The sequence below is a fragment of the Chrysoperla carnea genome, chromosome 1 (genome assembly GCF_905475395.1).
Source record: "Chrysoperla carnea chromosome 1, inChrCarn1.1, whole genome shotgun sequence".
In the NCBI taxonomy this organism is placed as follows: domain Eukaryota; kingdom Metazoa; phylum Arthropoda; class Insecta; order Neuroptera; family Chrysopidae; genus Chrysoperla; species Chrysoperla carnea.
This window is the reverse complement of record NC_058337.1, coordinates 131654004-131675300: the sequence shown is the minus strand read 5'-3', so window position 1 is coordinate 131675300 and position 21297 is coordinate 131654004. Positions and strand designations below refer to the sequence as shown.

The window sequence follows — 21297 nt, the reverse complement described above, 5'->3', positions numbered from 1 at the left end:
AATTTTGTTTATTAAAAAAATTAATTATTTGATACGAAACAAAAAATTACAAAATTGTTAATAAAATTTAACGATATTATACAAAAAATTTTAATAAACTAAAAGCAAGACATATGATCGGCATGACGATAAAATGCATCATCCTACATGAATGGAGTAAAAAATTTGCAACATCACATGTGACAAATGTACGTCTTAGTGACTTAGTTGCCGTAGAATCGTGTCCGAATTATATTTTCGTTCATCTAGGAAAATTATGTTAATATAACACTAATTTCAGAACATTGACTTAGATTAATCGTTGGGTTGGTGAGTTTTCGCTAAGCTGTTATAATTCATTATGTTTACTAGCGATTTTATCTTCCAATTGTCTATGAATATTAAAAACTTTGGCTGCATGATCTTCAATGGTTACATCCAAATTGATTGCTTCACGTGATCTTTCATCGTCATTCTTTTGACGATTTAGTTTATCGAGTACATTACGTTCATGTTGTAATTTTTGTAAATGATTTAATCGTTTTTGATAGTGTTTCAACTCCAACTGTTGGCAAAAATTCAAAGATAAATTAATTAAAAACAAAGAAACAATCTTTTTAAAATAATAGGTCTAGGAGCTAGGAAGATCCAAGAGAGGTTTCCAAGGGAGGTTTAGATATTTCACAGCTGAATATCTAAATCGGTTTTGATGAAATTTGATATTGGGATAAGCCAAGAAAAGTTCTGTGCGTTTTTTGAGAATAGCCTGCCACCCGAAGACAATACGTCTTCGGGTACGAGATGCTATTAAAATCAGATGAAGCAAACGGATTCTGTCAAGACCAGAAGCCACGCAGAAAGCCCACAGCTTCTCTGTCGGGATCTATCTCAGGAATGATGGATCCAAGGTTTTGGACCCGAATACTGAATCTGATGCCCTGCAGACTTCTGCAACTACATATAACATGTATGGAAGTTTTGTTGTCCTCCATAGAGCCCTACAGTTGGAATCGTCAGAGATTCCTATGTTATGATTTAAGATGATAGTTCAATCAACAGTTTCCTGTCAAGAGACCCACCATCCTCCTCAAATGTGCCCTAGTCGAAAGCCTCTTGAAGAATTAAGAGGAAGTAATGGGTACGAACGGGTAGATTGAGAGGGGTAAGAGGGATAATGGGAGAAGGATATTTTGTATTATATGAAGAATCAGAGGATCGAGGGCTGAAAACAAAATTTGCTTATAGTTATGTATATCCAATTATTCTTTACATGATTTTGAGAATTAGTTTTGAAGCAAAATGTAATCGTCCAGCGAACCAGAGCGGGGAATTGCTAGTAATAAGAAAATTGAATGGAAATGGCAAAATCATTTTATTCGATATTCAACAAAGCAAGGTTAGTTGTATCGTCCGATTTCCTAAGGATTCCAATTGAAAATTACAATCCAATCTCTTGAAAATTGTAAATTTTCCAGGCATCCTGGAAGAGAAATTGCGTATGGGAATTTTCTGAGGGGAAAATTATTATCTACAATACTTTTTAGGAAACCTTACCTTAAGTGAATCCAATTCAGAATGTGAAAAATTTCCATGTAACGCAGTTTGCCAAAGTGCTTCAACTTTTGGATGTGAAAATTCTCTATGTAGAGGACCTTTATTTGCCTTTGATTCTAATTCTCGATATCCATCCAATAATTCATTATGTTTATGTCGAAGAATATCTGATTTTTTATATAACATTTGATTATGTTGCTTTTGGATGATGTCCTCATTTAAACGATCCAAATCCATATCTTCGTCCAAATCGAGCATATCTGTACAAAAATTTAAAGAAAATTTAATTCTTTCTCAAATTATTTTAAAAATTTTTCTGGGGTAACAGTTAATAATGGAATTTAGAAACAAGGCAGTGTCCCTTTTCTTTTATTCACATCTTGAGACCTTTTACGATTTACAAACCTGTTTCCAGAGACTTTGGATGCTCTGCTGGTCTGTGATTATCGACATGCTCAAACAACGCATGATACTGATCAATTTTATCTTGATGGTGTGCAAATTCCTCTCGTAACATTTTCAATTCATCCGGTGAAAATCCACCATGTTCAGCTTGATTCCATAATCGATTCAATTTTTTGTCGCTAAATACCGCTTTCGTTGGACGTTCAGGATCATTCATCGACATGTGTCGAATATAATTATCTTTATCGTGAATATGATCGTAATGATCTAGAAGATCATATGTACTCATGATACCAATTAATTTTTTACGTATTCCAGCCTCCAATAAACCATCCGAATCTTCACCATCATGTTTCTTTTTCTTTAATTCCATTTCCTCTTTGTCGTGTAGTTTTAATTCACGAAATAATCGACGGAGTTTTTCTTCTGGTAAACGCTATTTAATACAAACGCAATTATTATTAGCTATAGATATAGCCGTAAGGTTGCCACTTTAAAGCTCCGGTAAGGCCGAAGATAAACCAAAAAGTCGGAGGTAGTGAAATTAATCTAATTATATATGTGGCACAGAGGTATGTTGATATCGAGAGTTTTATACGCGATTTCTGGAGTCTCTCGATTCGAGAAATGGCAACACAATCTCGAGAAATGGCAACACTACTTCGTAAACTTATAAATTAGATAGAAATCGATTGGAAATGGTCTTTATTATTATTATTTATTAAATTTTTTTAAGTACATACAATAAAATTTTGTAAATGTTAAGTATTTCAGTTGGACCCTGATGGGAAAAATATTTGAAGAAAGAATATGTCTTAAAAACTCAAAAAAGTTTTAGAAACACTGAAAGTCTTAGGAACTCTGTCTTCCCTGGTGGACAAAATATTTGAAGAAAAAAAACATAAGTCTTAAACTCTTAAGTCTTAGGATCTCGTGAATAACTAAATTATAAAATAATTTCTAAACGTTTTCGGACTGTAATTCAGAGTTATTCTGACTTATTCAGTCTGAATTAGACAGTCCAAAAACGTTTAGAAATTCAGAGTTATTCAGAGATCCTAAGACTTAAGAGTTTAAGACTTATTTTTTCTTCAAATATTTTGTCCGCCAGGGAAGTTAAAAAAAGTTAGATATGTCAAAACACCGGGCCACAATAAATACGACTGCGGTTATCTTTAAAATAGTTTCTTATCTGTTAAATAATTTTGAAAATAAAATTCAACTTACATGTTGAGCTTTTGAAAAAAGTAAATTTAATTTAGCCATTCTAAACGGTTTTTGTAAAGTACGTAAACTAAGTGATGGTAAACCATTAGCATCTTCTTGTTCTGGTTTTTGATATTTTTCAATGGCAAAACAAGAAAAAATCACAGATAAAATTAATATAATTGTAAATTGATTAAACATTTTTGAAAAATTATCTAAATTATTCGAGTCAAATCAGTGATATGTTTATGTGTCGGTTTTTTTGTTTTTAATTCATTAAAATCATTTGTTACAATTTATTACTTATGATGTCATCATTTTTTTTATATTAATTTGCAGTTTTATTTTTAAAATTAATTATAAAGTTTGATTATATTTACAACCAAATGATTTGTTTAAATTAAAAATTATTATATGGGAATTACTTGTCTTTATGATGGGTTCATTGCATTTGGTACTTGCATTTCCTTTTACACGTAATCTCAGATTCTCAGTTAAAGTGAGTAGGTAAGATCAAAGAGTATAAGATAGAGGAGAAGGCCCCCATTACTGGCAGTGTTAAAAAAGGGTATACGAGTCTCAACGCCTCTGGTGATTGAGTCTCTTGCCATAAACGCTCTTCATCTCCATAAATTGGTTTAAAAATTCTGTAAATAGAGCGTGGTTTCGATCTAAAAACATCCTAGCACGCTGCCACTACGCAAGCACGCTGCCACTCTGCTTTGCGTAACAATATGTACTGATTCTTTTGTAAATACAGTAGTATTTAGAAGACCCAAATTCCAGATGGCATTCGTTCCTGTATACGCGACCTTCTCTTCAATTTCTTATACTCATTGGTTAAGATAGAATATACTAAGGGGTGCATACGTAGATTTATAGTACTTTCTAAGTTTACTGTGTAATATCAATAAAATATATTACACTCCTAGGGAACAAAAGTAAAGAATGTCTCAGATCTCATGTTCATTGTCACATTGCTCGGTCTCCTCTTAGATCCAGCTCTGCCTGAACCAGCCCTGCCTGAACCAGCCCTGCCTGAGCCATCCCTATAGAGGCAGTCCCTAACTATCTCACCAAAGAGATCCCTTCTTAATCACCCTCCTCACACACTGTTAATTTCATTTACAACTCGATCATAAATAAAATCTCACAAAACAAATAGATTATAGAACATGGAAGTCTTTTTAGTGCGCATCGGTCATCTTAAATTTTTTTGTAAAAGGAAATCATTTGAATAATAAGAATAGCTTTGTTCATAAATCAATTTGATTATTCATTATATTGAGACAAAATTCAAGGCCATTTAAAAAAAGAAGATATGTAGAACCTACTTCAAAAAAATGAACGTTGTTCTAGAAAACGTTATATAGTATTAGAAATGTAGGTCAGTCGGGAGAGGGCTTCTGAAACTCAACAAAATACACAAGTTTTAATTTCAAGTGGAAAATCGTCTAAATATTTGAGAATGAAATGTCAAATAGGAAATGACAATCACCTCCGTTAGTATGGATAAAACCTTGTAGGAATCTTTACTAATAAAGTTCGAATGATCGTAAAGCTGAAAAATTATTGAATACAAATAATACTTAAATAACCTAGTAGTAGCTCGAAAACGGATATATGTTTTTTCATAAATATTTTACGAAATAGCATATATGTTTTTACGAAGGAACGCACATGGAATGTGTGTGAATAGGTTAAAAATCTTGTTTACAAAAGAGTTATATCTTTTTAAATTCAAACAATTTAAACATGTTTATAAAATAAAATTTTTATTACTTTGTAATTAAAAATGGGTTAATAACATGTTAAGGGTTAATTAAAAAAACAAAAGGAGCTCTTTAAAAAATTAGCTATAATTCCAGTATGATTTTAATTGATCATTCATGTCGATACAATTCATAGTGATTCAGTTAAAGCATATGGAGGCTTTTTATTTACTAGTGTATTTGAGTGAAAATGTATAACATTTTAAAAAGATTACACAGTATTGAATATTATTATGAAATAATGTTATTAATTGATGTATAAAAATAAAATAAATCAAACATATTCATTGAATTATTTAATTGTAATATTAGATAAATAAATAATTTAGAATAGAGACGATTGAAATGGCGTTTAATATTAATCATCTAAAAAGAGTGAAATGGTTTATTATTTTTTTATATATTTGAGAAAATTGAGTTAGTTTTGTGGTAAGTACGTTCGTACAATTACAATACAATTAATTAAAATGTGTTTTTTGATTTTTCTAAAAGTTTTTTACATGGAAAAAATTATGTAATTACCAAATGTCAATTTTGACGGCAATATTATGATTCCTTGGGCGCCAAGTTTTGCTGTAAGATTCTGCCCAGATAGAGTAATAACTGAAATTTTACCTTCATTAATTTTCGAGATTTTAATTCTATTTGAAATCTATTCACTTGCGGGAATTTCAATCGTGTAATTTAATAAATTTTTATGAAATAATCAGAAAATATATTTTGTTTATATTTGGAGATAATAAACAAAATATTGGATTGATATGAAAGTCCAGACTTTCAGAAAAATTCAGAGCTTGTATGTATTAACACATATCGAATGCAACACACTAATGAACCAAATATTCTGGATGAATATAAACCCATTATGGAAAATTTTTTATGAAGTAACTAAAAAAATTTTCCACATTTTGAAAGTTAAGTTTTTGACAATTTTCTCGATTTCATCTTCTTAAAGCAAAATTTTTAAGAGATAAACTCAATTTCGAAAAGATAATCTAAAAAAATCAATTTTGGGTAATTTATTTTCTACTTAAATATTATTATTTGGGGGATAATTTTTAGCACCGTTAGTTATGCACCAGTGACCGCTTAAAATTTCACTTTCAGAACTAGGTCTATTCAAGTATTTTAAAGTGTTGGCCAGTGACGGATTAACCATTAGGCGAATTAGGCAATTGTCTAGGGACACTGCATCGGCTAGAGGCCCTGAGAAAATCAAAAGAGAAAAAGACAAATTTGTACTAGAAGATCGCTACACGGGGGCGTCCAGGGAAAGGCAAATTTGTATGAGAAGAGCCGTACAAAAGGGGTTATCATAACTTGCCCACACTGACCGACATGGGTTAATCCGGCACTGGGGCATCCGATCTATAATATTCTCGTTTTGACGCACGGTATCCAATAATTCTTCTCTTTTTTTTAATAGAATTTTTAATAAATATGTCACGAGGGTATGGTAAATCGTATAATCGTAAGGGCGGTGTTCAAACCAGTATTCAATTCGACACATTATTTAATGAAAACAGTAATCGTCCGTCTGCCGTACGATCGGCAGGAACTGTTGGTAAATGGGGAATAACATCATTTACATCAATACGAAATGCAAACGGTCTAGGAGTACATCGAGAAGATGTTCCACAAAAACGTTTACGTTTAGATAACGATCAAAATAACAAAAGCAACAATGATCCATTCTCGTTTGATAATTCAGTAGCGGCACCAGCGGTAATTAAACCGAAAAAATTCTTTAAAAGTCGTAATCCAGATCCCCCAGAGACAGGGGTCCGTAACGATGCCGCACTTTACACACAAAAAACCGATTTTACGTATACCTCAACCAAGAAAACGAGAAGTAAAGAAAGCAAGGAAAGTAAAGAAATCAAAGAGCAACCATTACCTCCGCCGAAGAAAATAGTTGCACCACCAAAAACCTCGCCACGTTTGAATGCACCTAAGAAATTTTATAGTTCGAAAAATTCCACGGAAAAAATTGAAGCAAAAACTATTAGTGTACCTGCAATCAGTTCAAATCGACGTGATCACGATTCTCATAAACCACCAATTGTGTTACGAATATCAAAAGGGAAATCACGATTACTTAGCGATTCAGATGAATCAACGGAATGTACACCAAGCCCAACAATTGTTAGTGTTGGTTTAACATCACCCAGTTCAAAATCAGAGAAATCCGAAAAATCAGAGAAATCTGAATCGAGTTCGAAGTCACCAGCCCATGGACGTGTGACCCGTTCGTCACGTCGTAATCAACAATCTGATCCAGAGAGTGCTGGGTTGTCAGATTCAAATGATCCATTCCCGTCGTTATTTATGTCACCACGAAAGAGTTTAGACTCGGAACCACAATATATACCTGCCGAAGAATATGAGTTGGAACGAAAAGCTATTTATGAGAATTTATTAGGAGCTGGTTCACCGACATATACACCAATACCAACTGTTGCAAAAAGTGAAGAACCTGAAGAATCACTTGAAGAAGCTGCGCCAGCGGTTAATTTACCTAAAACCGATGTTAATTGTAATTCTCAACAAAATAATAATACAGGTAAGATAATTAAAAATTTTTTACATTGTAAAGTAAGCATCGATCTAAGAACATTCAAATTCTCAGCAAATTAGTTATTTATCTTGAAAAAGATTTACAACGAAAAAATTTTCAAGAATAAGCTTTTCGATAAGTTTAATAATAATATTTAAACATAAGAGAAGCACCGAAAAAGCGTCTATAGCCCCTAGACCGATCCCTTGCTACCCTTCTTGAGAACAACCAATCACCTGAAGACGAGCCGTCTCCAGATAAGAGATGGTATTTTAAGCAGATGAAGTAGGATTCTGTCGAAGCCAGACGCTACACAGAAAGCTCACAGCTTCTGCGCTGAGATTTCTCCCAGGAATGATGCTCTCAGCATGGTAAAGATTTCTGCTTGAAAAATCGTCGCATATTGACCAATAGGAATCGATTCCTTTTTTGAACTCTAATTTACTTATCATAATTTTTACAGATTTAGAAGAAAAACCGAAAGAGGTAGAAGATAAAAGTGCTATAACCGAAGAAGAAACCATAAAAACAATGGAAATAGCTGAAGAATTATTAGCAAGTACAAATATTGATTTGGAAGCAATATCACCTGAAAAAATATTAGAGAAAATACCAAAGAAAAGTAGTTTTGAACAAGATTGGACATCGGATAGTGAAAGTGATGACACACCTAGTGAATCCTTACAGGATACCGCATCACAGAACACAGAAACAAATATATCCAGTCAAACTGAAACGGAAACGAAACAAGAAGAGGAAAAACCACCAGACGAACAACAAGAAAAAGTACCCCCCGTTAAATTAGTTATATCGAAAAAGAAAGGTAGCATATTTAAGAGTCGATCGTTAGTATCGGGTGGTACGAAAAAACGGCACGCATTATACAAACATAAATGGTGTGATGACAAAGATGCACAATCGAAAACTTCAACAGGAAGTGATTCAAAAACACCGGAAAGTAATGTTTATGAAGAAATGGACTTTGAAACAACACAATTAACACGAGTTACACATTGGCCTGGTGAAAATGCTGATCCTATGGATGAGGCTGAAGCTATTACTAGTATTAAATGTACTAAGAAAGCTAAAGGAGTAAGTTCTTATTTTGTATATTTGCACTTTTTCTTGGATTCTCTATTGAAAAGGATTAATTTTTGGCCAGTAGAGGGTCTATTTGTGTAGTCATTATACCATGTATATATGAAATATACATAGTATATTAAGTTTAGTCCCAAATTTGTAACGCTTAAAAATAATGATGCTAGGAAAAAAATTTTGTCATAGGTGTTCATAAAATCACCTAGTTAGTCCATTTCCGGCTGTCCGTCCGTCCGTCTGTGGACACGATAACTCAAAAACGAAAAAAGATATCGAGCTGAAATTTTTACAGCGTTCTCAGGAGGTAAAAAGTGAGGTCAAGTTCGTAAATGAGCATCATAGGTCAATTGGGTCTTGGGTCCGTAGGACCCATCTTGTAAACCGTTATAGATAGAACAAAAGTTTAAATGTAAAAAATGTTCCTTATCAAAAATTAAACAACTTTTGTTTGAAACATTTTTTTGTAAACATCACTGTTTACCCGTGAGGGCGCCAATTAGGCGGAAATTTTATAATATGTACTATACTTGATTATCAGTTATGTATATGTCACATGTTTGTATGTGTCACATGTTTGTGTGTGTAATGTGATAAAGAAATCAACACTGACTAGGCATGATATTTCAACAACTAACTCAGTCAATTGTTTGGTTTCACTTGTTTTAATATAGGCTAAGAATTTTCATTTAAAAAAAAAAAAATGAATCCGTGTGGGTTTTCAACGCGATAATTAGATAGAAGTGAAATTTACAAAATTTAAAAAACCTCCGGAAAATTTTTCGAGTACGGAACCTTAAATTCGCATTTGAAACATATAAGAGAACAATCTCCCTTAAATTATCTTTTTCTTTAAAGACTTTTCCAAACTGAGCCGATTTTGAAGATCATCGCCAATTTTTTTAGTTTTTTCATCGCCAACTTTTGTTCTTTCTCTTACGGTTTACAAAATGAGTCCTACGGACCCAAGATACCCGATTGACCTATATTTCTCGTTTTTCGAACTCAATCTTACTTTTTACATTCTGAGTAAGCTATAAAAGTTTCAGCTCGATATCTCTTTTCGTTTTTGAGTTATCGTGCTGACAGGCGGACAGGTGGAAATGGACTAATTAGGTGATTTTATGAACACCTATATCAAAATTTTCTTCGGATCATCAATATTTCTAAACGCTATAACCTTGGGACTAAATTTGATATATATTTCATGTATACAGGGTATAAAAATCGAAAGGTTCGAAAAAAATGAGACTAGCTTTGCGAGAAAAATGAGACTACCTGAAGTCTAATCCGACGGAAGCTTGGCTTATATGACTTGCTTGTATGATAATATAAAGTTTCCGCACAATTTACGAACATACAATATTAGGTGCTTCGGAACAGCCGTAAAAAAAGGTAACAAAGCGTTCTCCGTAAATTAAAAATGAAAAAGAGCTTTCTTCGTTAAGAATTGTCCTACATACCTCTGCATAATTATCAATCTGCCTCGAACAAATTTCCTGCGAGTACAATCTTCTATTTTTTATAAATTTTTTTTATTATTAAAATTTCCGTCCTTTTTACTTGTTGTTGCAAAGAACTGGTTTTTCGAATCTTTTCAATTGTAAATAACTTCTTATACTCCAATTTTTTCCAAAGTATTTTTTCTAAAGCTACTATTTTTTTTGTTAATTATCATGTTGAATAACCGGGCAGGTTAATGTTGTTAAAAAATCAGTTTTGTTTAAATTAAAAGCATTTTCAATAAAAGATTAATATAAAAATAACATAAAGATAATACCATAGAGTGGAAAGTCTCCGCCAAACCGTTGATTACAAAAGGAAGAGACCGATAACATAGGCACGTACAGATAACAGATAACAACTGTCTTCATCTCCTTTATACTCCTACAATTTCTCTCTCTTTCTACCTCTCTCACGGCCGTCAATAATTCACTTATTCCGTTCTCTAAAAAATAACGATGTTTATCGAATGACAACACACATTAATTCGCAGGGTGTTATAAAACGTCTTTAAACAAAACAATATTTTTTTTAATGAATTAACGTTTCCATATTCGAGATTCTCTTTTTCAAGAGATTCTTAAAAATTTGTATTTTCAGTTGTTATAACTCTTTATTATTTTTATTTGATTTTACAGTTTTACACGGTTGTACGTAATGTGAAAAAAGCGCATCAAATACAAGAAATTGGTGAATTTCAAGAGTTCAATGACGACGTGGATTATATATTAGATGCTTTACAAGATAATAATCCAGTTAGTACACGATGTTTATCAGCCATCACATTAGCAACGAAATGTATGACACCTGCATTTAGGATGCATGTACGTGCCCACGGTACTGTTGCCAAATTCTTTAAGGCATTACATGATTCTGCAAGTGATCAGGTAAATATAATCATTAAATTTAATGAAATGTGAAAGTAATCTCCTTAGGTCAACTTAATGTCTGCGTATGATGTGCCCCTACACACCCAACATTTTTCGCTTGACGTATTTTTATCGATAAAAGTTATTTTTTGAGTTTCAAGTATATGTCAACTTAAAAAAGGCACCCTTTATACAAAGTATATGCAATATATGTACAGTTTCGCTAAAATACTCATTACAAATACAATTTTTGTTACTCAAATACAATTTTTGTTGATGTTATTTTTTTATTGGTTAACTACAAAACGAGCTATTAGCCATTATAGATTAAAATGACCCACCCTGTATATTTCATTCAAATTCAATCATTTTCACCGAAATATACCTGTTTAAAGTATATTTTTTATCACAGGAAAAATTTATAACAGGTGCTAAATGATTCAAAGAGAGCGGCTGCGGATCTTTTCGAATACGCTCATTGCCAGAAGGTCCTGCATTCTTGCATAATACGATTACTTTTACGCCCCCTGTATATAAGACTTTATTTATTTCTAAGTGTTTAAAAATGTTTGTTTGATTTTGTTACAGAGTTTAGGATTATGTACAGCCACTGTTATGTTTGTATTATCACAAGATCGTCTAAATATGGATTTAGATCGTGATTGTTTAGAATTAATGTTGAATCTCTTAGAGTCCGATGTAAGTCATAAAAACGCATTGGATGATTGTGGTCTAAGTACATCACAATTAGATAAGAACAAACAGAAAGTACGTGAAATATGTGCTGATATTAAGAGTCAAGGGCATGCGTTACATTTAAATTTGGATAATATTACTGTGGGTCAACTAGCCATGGAAACATTGTTAAGTTTAACATCGAAACGTGCTGGTGAATGGTTTAAAGAGGAATTACGTGAGCTTGGTGGTTTAGAACATATTGTTAAAACAATATGTGAATGTTGTCGACAATTATCTGATTATGTTGGAACGTGGACTGATCCATTATTGGATAAATTACGTAAAGTTGATCGATGTATGCGAGTATTAGAAAATGTAAGTATTTATTTTTGGAAACTAAATCTTAACGTTAAAACGACTTTATATTTTTCAAAACAACATTTAAATGCCTCTTATTTACTGAAAGTTATAGTCTAAAAAGATTGAAAAATCTTGTTAGGAAGATCAATAGTTCATTTTTGCCCCCGACGCAAATAGAGAAATGTTTTAAGTTTGATCGATGTGTGTTTGAAAGGTAATTTAATCGAGATGTAATTTTCTTTCCGAACTTCCATAATTTACTTGACACCTTTATAGAACAGAAATTTCGTAATATTTTAATGCGCCCCCGTAGATATATTAGCAGTAGATAGAAGTAAACCTTTCTAAGATAAAAAGTAGAAAGTATCCAAAAAAGATAAAAAAGTTATTGGTGGTGAGGATATCAACACCAGACAGTCACTGAAACGGCCCGACAACTGTTCTCATCCGAGACGAATCAGAATTATGCCCTTAGTAATGCGTTCCTTAAATAATAACTTCCAGATCACGTTGAATATTGATTAATCAATTGATAATGAACGGCTTGAAGAAGGATCGAACCCTAAACCTATTAAACCTAGAAGTCTAATACTCTACCAAGCCTCCAGAAAATAATTTATTATTTAGAGTTTGTTTAGGATTCTATCCTTATTCAAGCCGTTAGAAATTCAGTAGCTCAAAGCATTCTTATTCGACCCTCAATTTAAATTTTGAAGAATATTTTACTATTTAATACATACAACGGAACCCTATGTTTTGATTAAGTGTACGACACACGCATGGCTCATTTTTTAACCTTAAATTAATGGAAATTATTTATTAAAAATGGAAAATTATTATAAATTTAATTGTGTTTTTTTTTAGGTAACGCATGTAAATGAAGAGAATCAAATATATATATTGAAATATAATAATGGTGCCGTTTTAGACACACTTGTTAAATTATATAGATTATGTGATGCTGAAATACCTTTGTATCCAGTTACTGATATACAAGATAAAGAAGCAACTGGTACTATAATACGTGAAGCATTACTTGTTACACTCAAAGTTTTAATTAATTTAACACATCATTTTAATTCTAATTGTAAGTATTTAACAATAACAACAACTGCTCTTATTATTTTATTTATAAGTTATTTATAAAATACATTTCATTTGTACTTATTTAGCTATGGGCAGTTCGTTGCTTGGAAGTCGACAAGGTATTGTTGATGCAAGTTTACATTTATTATTACAAGTTCCAAATTATATTCCAGAACAAAAGAAATTTGAACTTAGTGTTTTGGTAAGTTTTAAATCAATTTTAATTTTACCAGTAATAATAATAATAATAATGAAACAACATGGGACCCTAGCACCTAAGCCAAGTGGTCCCCTGTGTCTTTGAGAACACAGGGGACCCCTTCCCAAAAATTATATACCTAACACTTTGCAGATTTCTGCAAATGCCAATAACATGTATGGAAGTTTCGTCGTTCCCCATACAGGATCTACACAGCCTGGGCATGTATTAATATTGATCTTTTTGTTTTTAGGTTTTAATGTTATTAATAAATTTAATACAACATTGTGACGCAAATAAAAAATTATTATTGGAAGCAAAAGCTCCATCTGATTTTGAAAGTATTTTCCCCTGTACGTATAACAAACAAATTTATATTTTATATATTGAGAGCTTGAACTAATTAGTATGTTTTGTATCCTGTAGGTGATAAAAGTGCGATAAAAGCATTAATTGAGCAGTTTTATGCTCGTGAACAATCAGCACGACAAGCTGAACAACGAACAAATGCTATATTGGATGGTGAAAAAGATGCTGAAACACCTGATACACAATCCAAATCTCAAGAAGAATTTATTGAAGAAACTGTTCATAAATGTATGTACACTTAAGATTCTATAAACTAAGCATGCATAAATTATGCAAGAAGTTTTATAATTAACACCCGGCATCTACAAAAATATATTTTTTAAATGATACAAATTTCAAAAATTCAATAAGTCGTAAATATTTTTGTACTAATGCATTGTCCTGATTATGAAACGTAAAAATAGCTAGAAATTTTCGACCCATTTCAAGAACTTCCCTATGGGAAGTTAATAACGCTAAGGCTCTTGATGAATATTCTTTGAGGACGATATTAAAATAATTCCTTATTTTAGACCTAAAATGTATCTTTGTACTGTAGAGGAAAATCTAGATAGAGTTAAAAGAGGTCCCTTAATGACCCAAAAGCTGGCCATAATCAAGAAAGTTGATAAGGGTTCGATTACGAACCCATATAAAAAGGACGTGAAACTCCAATGCCGAGCTATAAGCGCCCGTAGCTAATCAACGGTCGTTGCATACTTTGTACTGCGCATCTGGCTGCCTTTCTCTCGACCGAGCAATGTTTACACAATTGAGATTGTTTTTAATCACTTTCAAAACAAAAGACAGCTTGATGCGCAGTACAAAGTACGCAACGATCGAGAATTAGTTAGATTAGCCCATTAAAGCGCTTTTTTCCTGCTACTCTCCACTCCACTCGAATTTCACGTCCTTGTTATATGAGTTCGTGGGTTCGATCATAAAATATGTTATTTACGACAGAGGGAGGAGTTTAACGCTTAGGAAACAAGAGAGGCGGGGCAGGGAGGTAGTATCTAAGAAAACGTGAATAGCAAGTAAATTATTTTAGATATTTATTGCTTTATTGAAATTATCAATATAAGTGTACTATTCAGCGAAATAAACTATTTATGGGAAGGAGGAAGGAGGTAGTTGTTCTAGCTTTGGTGGTGTAATGTTTATATAGGGCAGAGATGGTCGAAACAGAGTATTTTGGACACGTCACCGATCATAAAGTTCACTATAAAGAATTCTATTACGAACGAATGCGAGCTTGATTGTTATTGTAAAGTGGTGTGTGTTTTGATTTCTGGTGGTATGTAGAACATCGTCAGTAAAAAAGGCTTTTTGAAACAAATTACAAATCTGTTAGTGAAGAAAGCAAACCAGGGCAAAAGGAAATAATTTGTAAGTGCAATGAAGGACAGAAATAAACAGTCTATGATTAAATAAGTTGGGGAAAATTTTCATATTATTTGACTGCAAGTCATGACCTCTTTAAACATTTTTTTAGAAAAAGTGTCACTTTGATACATAAAGGCTCGCCGTCTCTGATATAGAAGGGAATCACAAAGAGTAAGATGCAGTTTTACGAAGGGCGGGGGTGTCAAAATTAACGAAATTTAGCGTGACGTAGTTTAGGATGGCAACGAAGTTTAAATTTAAATTTTTTTTACAGTTTATAGGTTTTCTAAAGTATTTTTTTATATGTTTTTAGTGTTACAAAAAGCTGGTACACATATGGAACATACAATGATTGCATCATACATTGTACTTTTACTTGGTTATGTAATTATGGATAATGAAGAGTATGAAAATCATGTTCGATCATCAATACCAACGCACAATTTTCTACCAATGCACGATTTACTTGTTAAATTCTTTAATTTTATGAAAATGACTGCTTCGGTAAGTTTACTTTTTTTATTTTTGAAACAGGCGAAGATATAAATAAATATCTTACAAATTATTATTGACCAAGAGTATTAAATGTTGGAGATTGACATTTAATTTAAAAATACCAGAGGTTGACGGCGGATTGACATTTTTTAAAGATCTTTTGAGAAAAGCAAGTAAACCACGGAATTAGTAATAACCCTCAGGTTATAACCCGAAAAAAATACAGCAAGCATCATCAGCTGGAGCTTTTTGAATCTCTATCATAGTTTAAAGAAATCAAACACAAATTCTTATTCCTTAAACTCTTGTGAGAAAACCGAAAATATCAGTACACTACCCACCAAGCTCCAACTCCCATTTGATAAATTTTTTCACCAAAAATGTGTGTATTACTAAAATTAACAAGAAGAGTATTGTATTCGAGCTGGGCGTCTCCCGGAGAAATGCCTACTTTAAGCAACAAGAAGAAACTACAGCGCAGAAAGTCCATGGCTTCTATGTTGGAACTATTCCCGGAATCAATGAGCCCAAAGTTTCACACCGAAAAATACTATATTATAACTCCTTGTGAATTCCACAGGCTGAAATTTCATGCATAGAGCTTCATAGCCCTCCATGTAAGCCCTTTAAAAGGGAGATCATCTGAGATTTCTAAATTATGAAGATGGTAGTGCAACTGGCAGTGTTTTGTTAAAAAACTCGCTATTCTTAAATTTCTACCAAGTAAGATGGGATTGTCGGAACCTCTTTTTGATTCGGTATATACGGAGCATCTTACCGTGTGAATGGCAGGCTCAGGCGAGAGGGGCATCACCCTGACTATTATTCAGTACTAGACCGTTCAGGTCTTCGTTTGGAATCTTGAAGCCTAAAGGGTCCAAGGTGCAACCTGATTATCTAAAAAAAATACTGGTAAATGCTCCACTATAACCATTCGCGTTACAGTTTTGGGTACCTCTCAGCAGAGCAAAGATCGTAGCTTATTGATCAAGAATTAGGTACTCAGTTCGGGAATGGATAAACAATTCTAATCCTGCTCCATTTTTACAAGTGGGTTAAAATGTTTATATTTTATAGACAACTGTTTCAATCAAAGAATATATTTCTTTATAAATTTTAACGTTAAATATTTTTTTTTTTCTCGTTATGTACAGGGTGAGGCTGTTAGTGTTTGTCACATAAAAGCCACCGAAAAAGTAATAAAATATTTAGAAAAATGCGATAAGAAAATGGAAGAAAAACAACAGCAGCTTCAACAGCAACAACAATCAACATCGTCATCATCGCCAGCACATCATAACGATGACACTGATACGTCATTGTTACATAATCTAAATATAACAAGTGAATCAGAAGAACGACACACTATAACTGACACGTCATCAATCGACTTAGATATGAGTAATCTATCATAGCCTTCACTCAATCAAAATATTTAAATAAAATATTATAAATAAATTATTGAAAAAATTACATTTGTTTATGTGGAGTCTGTCACAGAATATTTTTTAATGTTTATTATAATTCGTCTGACATTTATTTCACGCAGACATCTAATAACATTCAAGCGATCATTAGTCGAAATTTTAAACCTCTGCTATAGTTTACAGGACACAAACGAAAATGCTTAGTCCTTAAACTCCCATAGGAAATCGTAAATATTAGTACGGAACATTCTTCAAGGGAGTCCAACTTACATTTGATAGATTTTTTCACTACAAATGCCTATATCAATCATATTAACCTCAAGAGAGGCACCGCAATCGGGTTTCTAGCATTTAATCCTAAACGTCCTCAGAGTCATCTATGAGACCATCTGGAAAATCTCCCTGCGAAGTTTGCTGATGTATATAAATGAAACTACAAGAATCTGTAGCCAGAGGCGACGTAAAAGGCTCATAGCTTCTCTGTCAACATTACCCCCGGAATGTCTAAAGTTTCGGACCCAAACATTCTATATTTTAACTCTGTGTAGGCGAATTAACAACCTACACGTACTTATATGTAAAGTTTAAAGGCTCCATGCCTGCGAGGAAAACTAATGCCAGAAACTTATAATAATCATTAAAATATTCTGTGACTAACTTCCATACCAAATATTTAACAAATAAAAAAAGCAAAAAAAAAAACACTTCCCAAATTGTGAATATAGTCCATAGTTTCTAAAAATAAAATAAAGTGTACAAATTTGCTAAAAAAATGGCAACACAAGTTTAAAAAAAAAAATAAAAATATGTCCTCGCCTTCCATTTTGTACCTATAAGGTCTCAAAAAAAAAAAAAAAATTACACAAAGGTAAAAAGAAATCCAAATTTTAAAAAGCTCCATTTTCACATTCCCCTCCTCCTCTCCCACACCCGTCACAATACACACCAATTAACAAAAGAAAAAAACATTTTTTTCAATTTATAATTATAAAAAAAAAAAACCAAATGAGGAAAGAATTAGTATTATATTTTGGAGTTGAATATTTTGTGCATCATCACACGCTGCTAGCTGCGCCAACGATTTTGTGAAAACATTTTTTGTTTGTTTGTGTTTCGCAATATTCGTTTCAGGTTTTGGGTCAAGCAAAGTATTTTATAGTCATTTCAGAAAGCCTGAAAATTTAAGAAGATTGCTGTTAAGGTTGTATAAACAACTTTTTCCTCAACGAAAAAGCTGTAATTCGAGAGAAGTTCTTTTTCAGGGGACTTCAACAAAGCAGGGTATCTGCCGTGAGACGTTCGCGCAGGGGACGCTCATTAGTAAAGTAATTATCTGTCTTCTTATCTGAATATTCATCAATTTGCCCCGCAAATTTACAGAAAAACTAAAAGATAAGTTTTCATCTATAAAAATTTTCGTTGAGGAAAAAGTTTTTAGTCGCGATCGATCGCTACAACACAACTTCTAAATTTACAGCCGTTCTAAAACGATTGTCTAATACTATGCCTGTCCTATTTCCCTTCTCTCTTTTTGTCTTTTTTTTTTAATATATATTTTTTTAATTCGTGTACATATTATAGAAGAATTATTTTTAAATTTTAATTTAAATAGTATTTATTTTTAAGTTGGTATTTATGGTCGTTAATAATTGTTTTTGTGGTGAGTTTTAATGTTTAATCAATTACAAAAACCATCGACTTCTACTATCATAATGTGCGTTCGTTCTGATTGATATTTTAGTTTTTTTTATTTAAGATTTTTAAGAAGTATTGAAAAAAACTAATCAATAGTCTGGGAATTTTTGTATATCTAAGAGAAAATGATACTTTGAAGGTGTATTTTTATGCTGACGATTGAAGCTGAGTTTGAGCGTCATATTAGGTCAAGTGGCCAGTCTAGGCTGTGCTGCCATCTGAGGAAAACTTATGGAACTCTACCATTACCTGTTTTATTAAAATTAAAGTTAGGGAATTACTTTTACTTCCTTCTGGGCGAAAAGTAACCACTTTCCACCTCCATTGAGCAGAAAAATACTATACAATATAAACGATTTTTTATGTTTTTACAAAGAAACCATGTTTCAATTTGTTTTCTTAACAATCTTAAATAAAATAAGACAAATGTAATAATAATATATCTATCTCCCTCTTCACCACTCATTAATTTATTACAATGGTCCCAAAAATATGGTCAGACCACGTTCAATTTTTATATTAACGATATACTTGTAAATTCATTGATTTCTATAATATTATCGAATTGTATTTTTATGAAAAAATAAATAAAAAATTTCCCTCGTGTACGTTTAAAGGGCTTGCTATTCAGAAGAAAAGAAAATAAGAAAATATTAGCAGATGCGCTTAATTTCTTTTCTTTTGATCAATTTGGATGTATTTCTTTTGAATCCTTTAACGTTTTAAGTCAATCGTAATCTTTTAATTTCACGGCGTAATCCATTGAGATTCCATTTGGACGGATTGTTTGTTAAATTTCAGGCGCTATCTATCTCCGATCTTCGCATATCTATCAAGAAATACAAATCAAACTTTAGACTGTTCTCTTTATTAATATTTTATTGTGGAATTAATATAAATTTCGCCGTGTACTCACTCTACGCTTTTTCTATTTAAAATACATCAATTTTCAGATAACCGTACTATCAGAAATACAGTGTCTTAAATAAACTGGATATCATGTTGATTTGGGCACCCAATGAAATCAATTAAAGAGTAAATCAAGAGTACAGAATGGACCCGAAAGAAATATATCCATAAAATTTTAAAAAAGCCCCATATTATCAAGAATTTATTGTAATATTGTTTCTTACATAATAATTTTTAATTTAATTTATGTTTTTTTTTAAAAGAAATGTTTCATAATAAAAAAATATGTTAATTTAAATTTGTCTCAAAAATTCAATTTTATAAAAAAATGATTAGGTATTCAAATTGTAGACTAAGGGGTAGAATTTTAATTTGTGGCCTTGTTTACTTTTACAGATTTTTGTAAGTCGAATTCCGGCCCTCCACCAATTGTACATTCTAAAAATCACATCAGCCCTGAAAGTAGAAGAGTTAGTTGTGGCCTTGATAATTTTCAACTTCAAAAAAATTATGGGCTCTTGGTCTGTTAACAAGTCAGTATGGTCCACAGACTTGTATTAAAAGTAGATTGAAGACACTTACAAAATATAACAGGTGCGGAGCCAGTCCTCAAAAAAATTTGTGGTCATAACCACCAGTGTGAGCCAGAGTATGATCACGATAACGATCGATATAGTGCATTCCTACAAAGAAGATGTTTACAAAATATGTGACGCCTTTTCCAAGATTTTGTACAGTGTATAGTTCCACGTGGGCAAAGCCATGGGGGCGAACACTAGTAAAGTAATAAAACTGTAAAATGTTAGTTTGTTCGCTCTCGAAAATTATAAAAGTAAATGTGTAATTGCTAGCACATTACGGTTTCATATTTAGATTCTAAACTACTGGCCCGACTTTGAGCGTTTCTTTTTCGTGAAACGTTGATAATTTCAACGATATCCAGGCTCTCATCTTTGTATATGTTTAGGAAAGCTAGCCCGGATAATTGACCTCTCTAGTGCTAGGTTAGGGTACAAATTTTGGTCGCTTGCGTATCTATCGTTAAATAGTATTGATTCATATGCCAAATTTCGAAATTCGTATAAGTGCAGTTTTACTGTCACGGGCTCCAAGGCTATTAACCAACTGAGTCACCTGGCTTTAATATAAAAGCGAGTAAGATTTCATATTTTCGACTTAAAATTGTTTCAGGATAATCTACCTCTTAGTCTAATATTATGTAGGCAACCACTATGAACGTATTTATCATGTACGCTTTTGCAACGTATTACCACGTCGAACAACTTATGAAAATCAATACTGAAAATGTAAGTTCATTTTAATAAACAATTTTAATAATATCGCAGTATGTTTCGAAGAGATTTTCAGATTCCAGATTATAGAAATAGATGTGTTTTAATTCGAAGCTATTCATATCACTTCAACGTAAAATATTTTGAATGCGTTTATGATAAAAACATTAAAACTTAATTTTATCTCGGAAACGTCAAAATAGACGTATCTTTTTTTTTTACTAAAAACTATAGAATTATATTTGAATTTCTAAAACTATAGAATTATATTTGAATTTCTATTTCACCATAAAAAATTATCGTACTCAAGTTAAATTTAATTTTAATGAGCCCTTAGTTCGTCTAAGTGACGACGGGTTTCTATTTGCAAACTATTTTTGGTAAAGAAAAATTATTAAAGACAAAAAGCCACTGATCAAACCATTTTCCTCGAGGTTTTTGATTAACCAAATGCTTTATGTAGGATTTGACGAATAGAATGT

General features: G+C 32.2%; 2 protein-coding genes across 3 annotated transcripts; one reads left to right on the top strand and one right to left on the bottom strand.

Moving 5' to 3' along the window:
• Positions 1–61: 61 nt before the first annotated feature.
• LOC123304950 (alpha-2-macroglobulin receptor-associated protein) lies at positions 62–3419 on the bottom strand. Of its 2 annotated transcripts, none has more exons than XM_044886508.1 (4): positions 3166–3419; positions 1939–2374; positions 1534–1793; positions 62–544 (listed from the first exon to the last, which is right to left on the bottom strand). In XM_044886508.1, the coding sequence occupies exons 1-4, from the start codon at positions 3343–3345 to the stop codon at positions 329–331; spliced, it is 1092 nt and encodes a 363-aa protein (XP_044742443.1). In that variant the 5' UTR covers positions 3346–3419; the 3' UTR covers positions 62–328. The 2 variants fall into 2 exon arrangements, with proteins under 2 accessions (XP_044742443.1, XP_044742445.1); XM_044886510.1 differs by lacking the exon at positions 3166–3419 and adding an exon at positions 2682–2700 and having other exon boundaries at positions 63–544.
• Positions 3420–5211: 1792 nt separating this feature from the next.
• On the top strand, positions 5212–17788 carry LOC123300418 (protein wings apart-like). Its single transcript, XM_044882994.1, has 11 exons — positions 5212–5345; positions 6343–7479; positions 7937–8565; positions 10710–10958; positions 11529–11993; positions 12843–13065; positions 13151–13266; positions 13517–13616; positions 13690–13860; positions 15311–15501; positions 16647–17788. The coding sequence occupies exons 2-11, from the start codon at positions 6357–6359 to the stop codon at positions 16905–16907; spliced, it is 3528 nt and encodes a 1175-aa protein (XP_044738929.1). The 5' UTR covers positions 5212–5345; positions 6343–6356; the 3' UTR covers positions 16908–17788.
• Positions 17789–21297: the final 3509 nt, after the last annotated feature.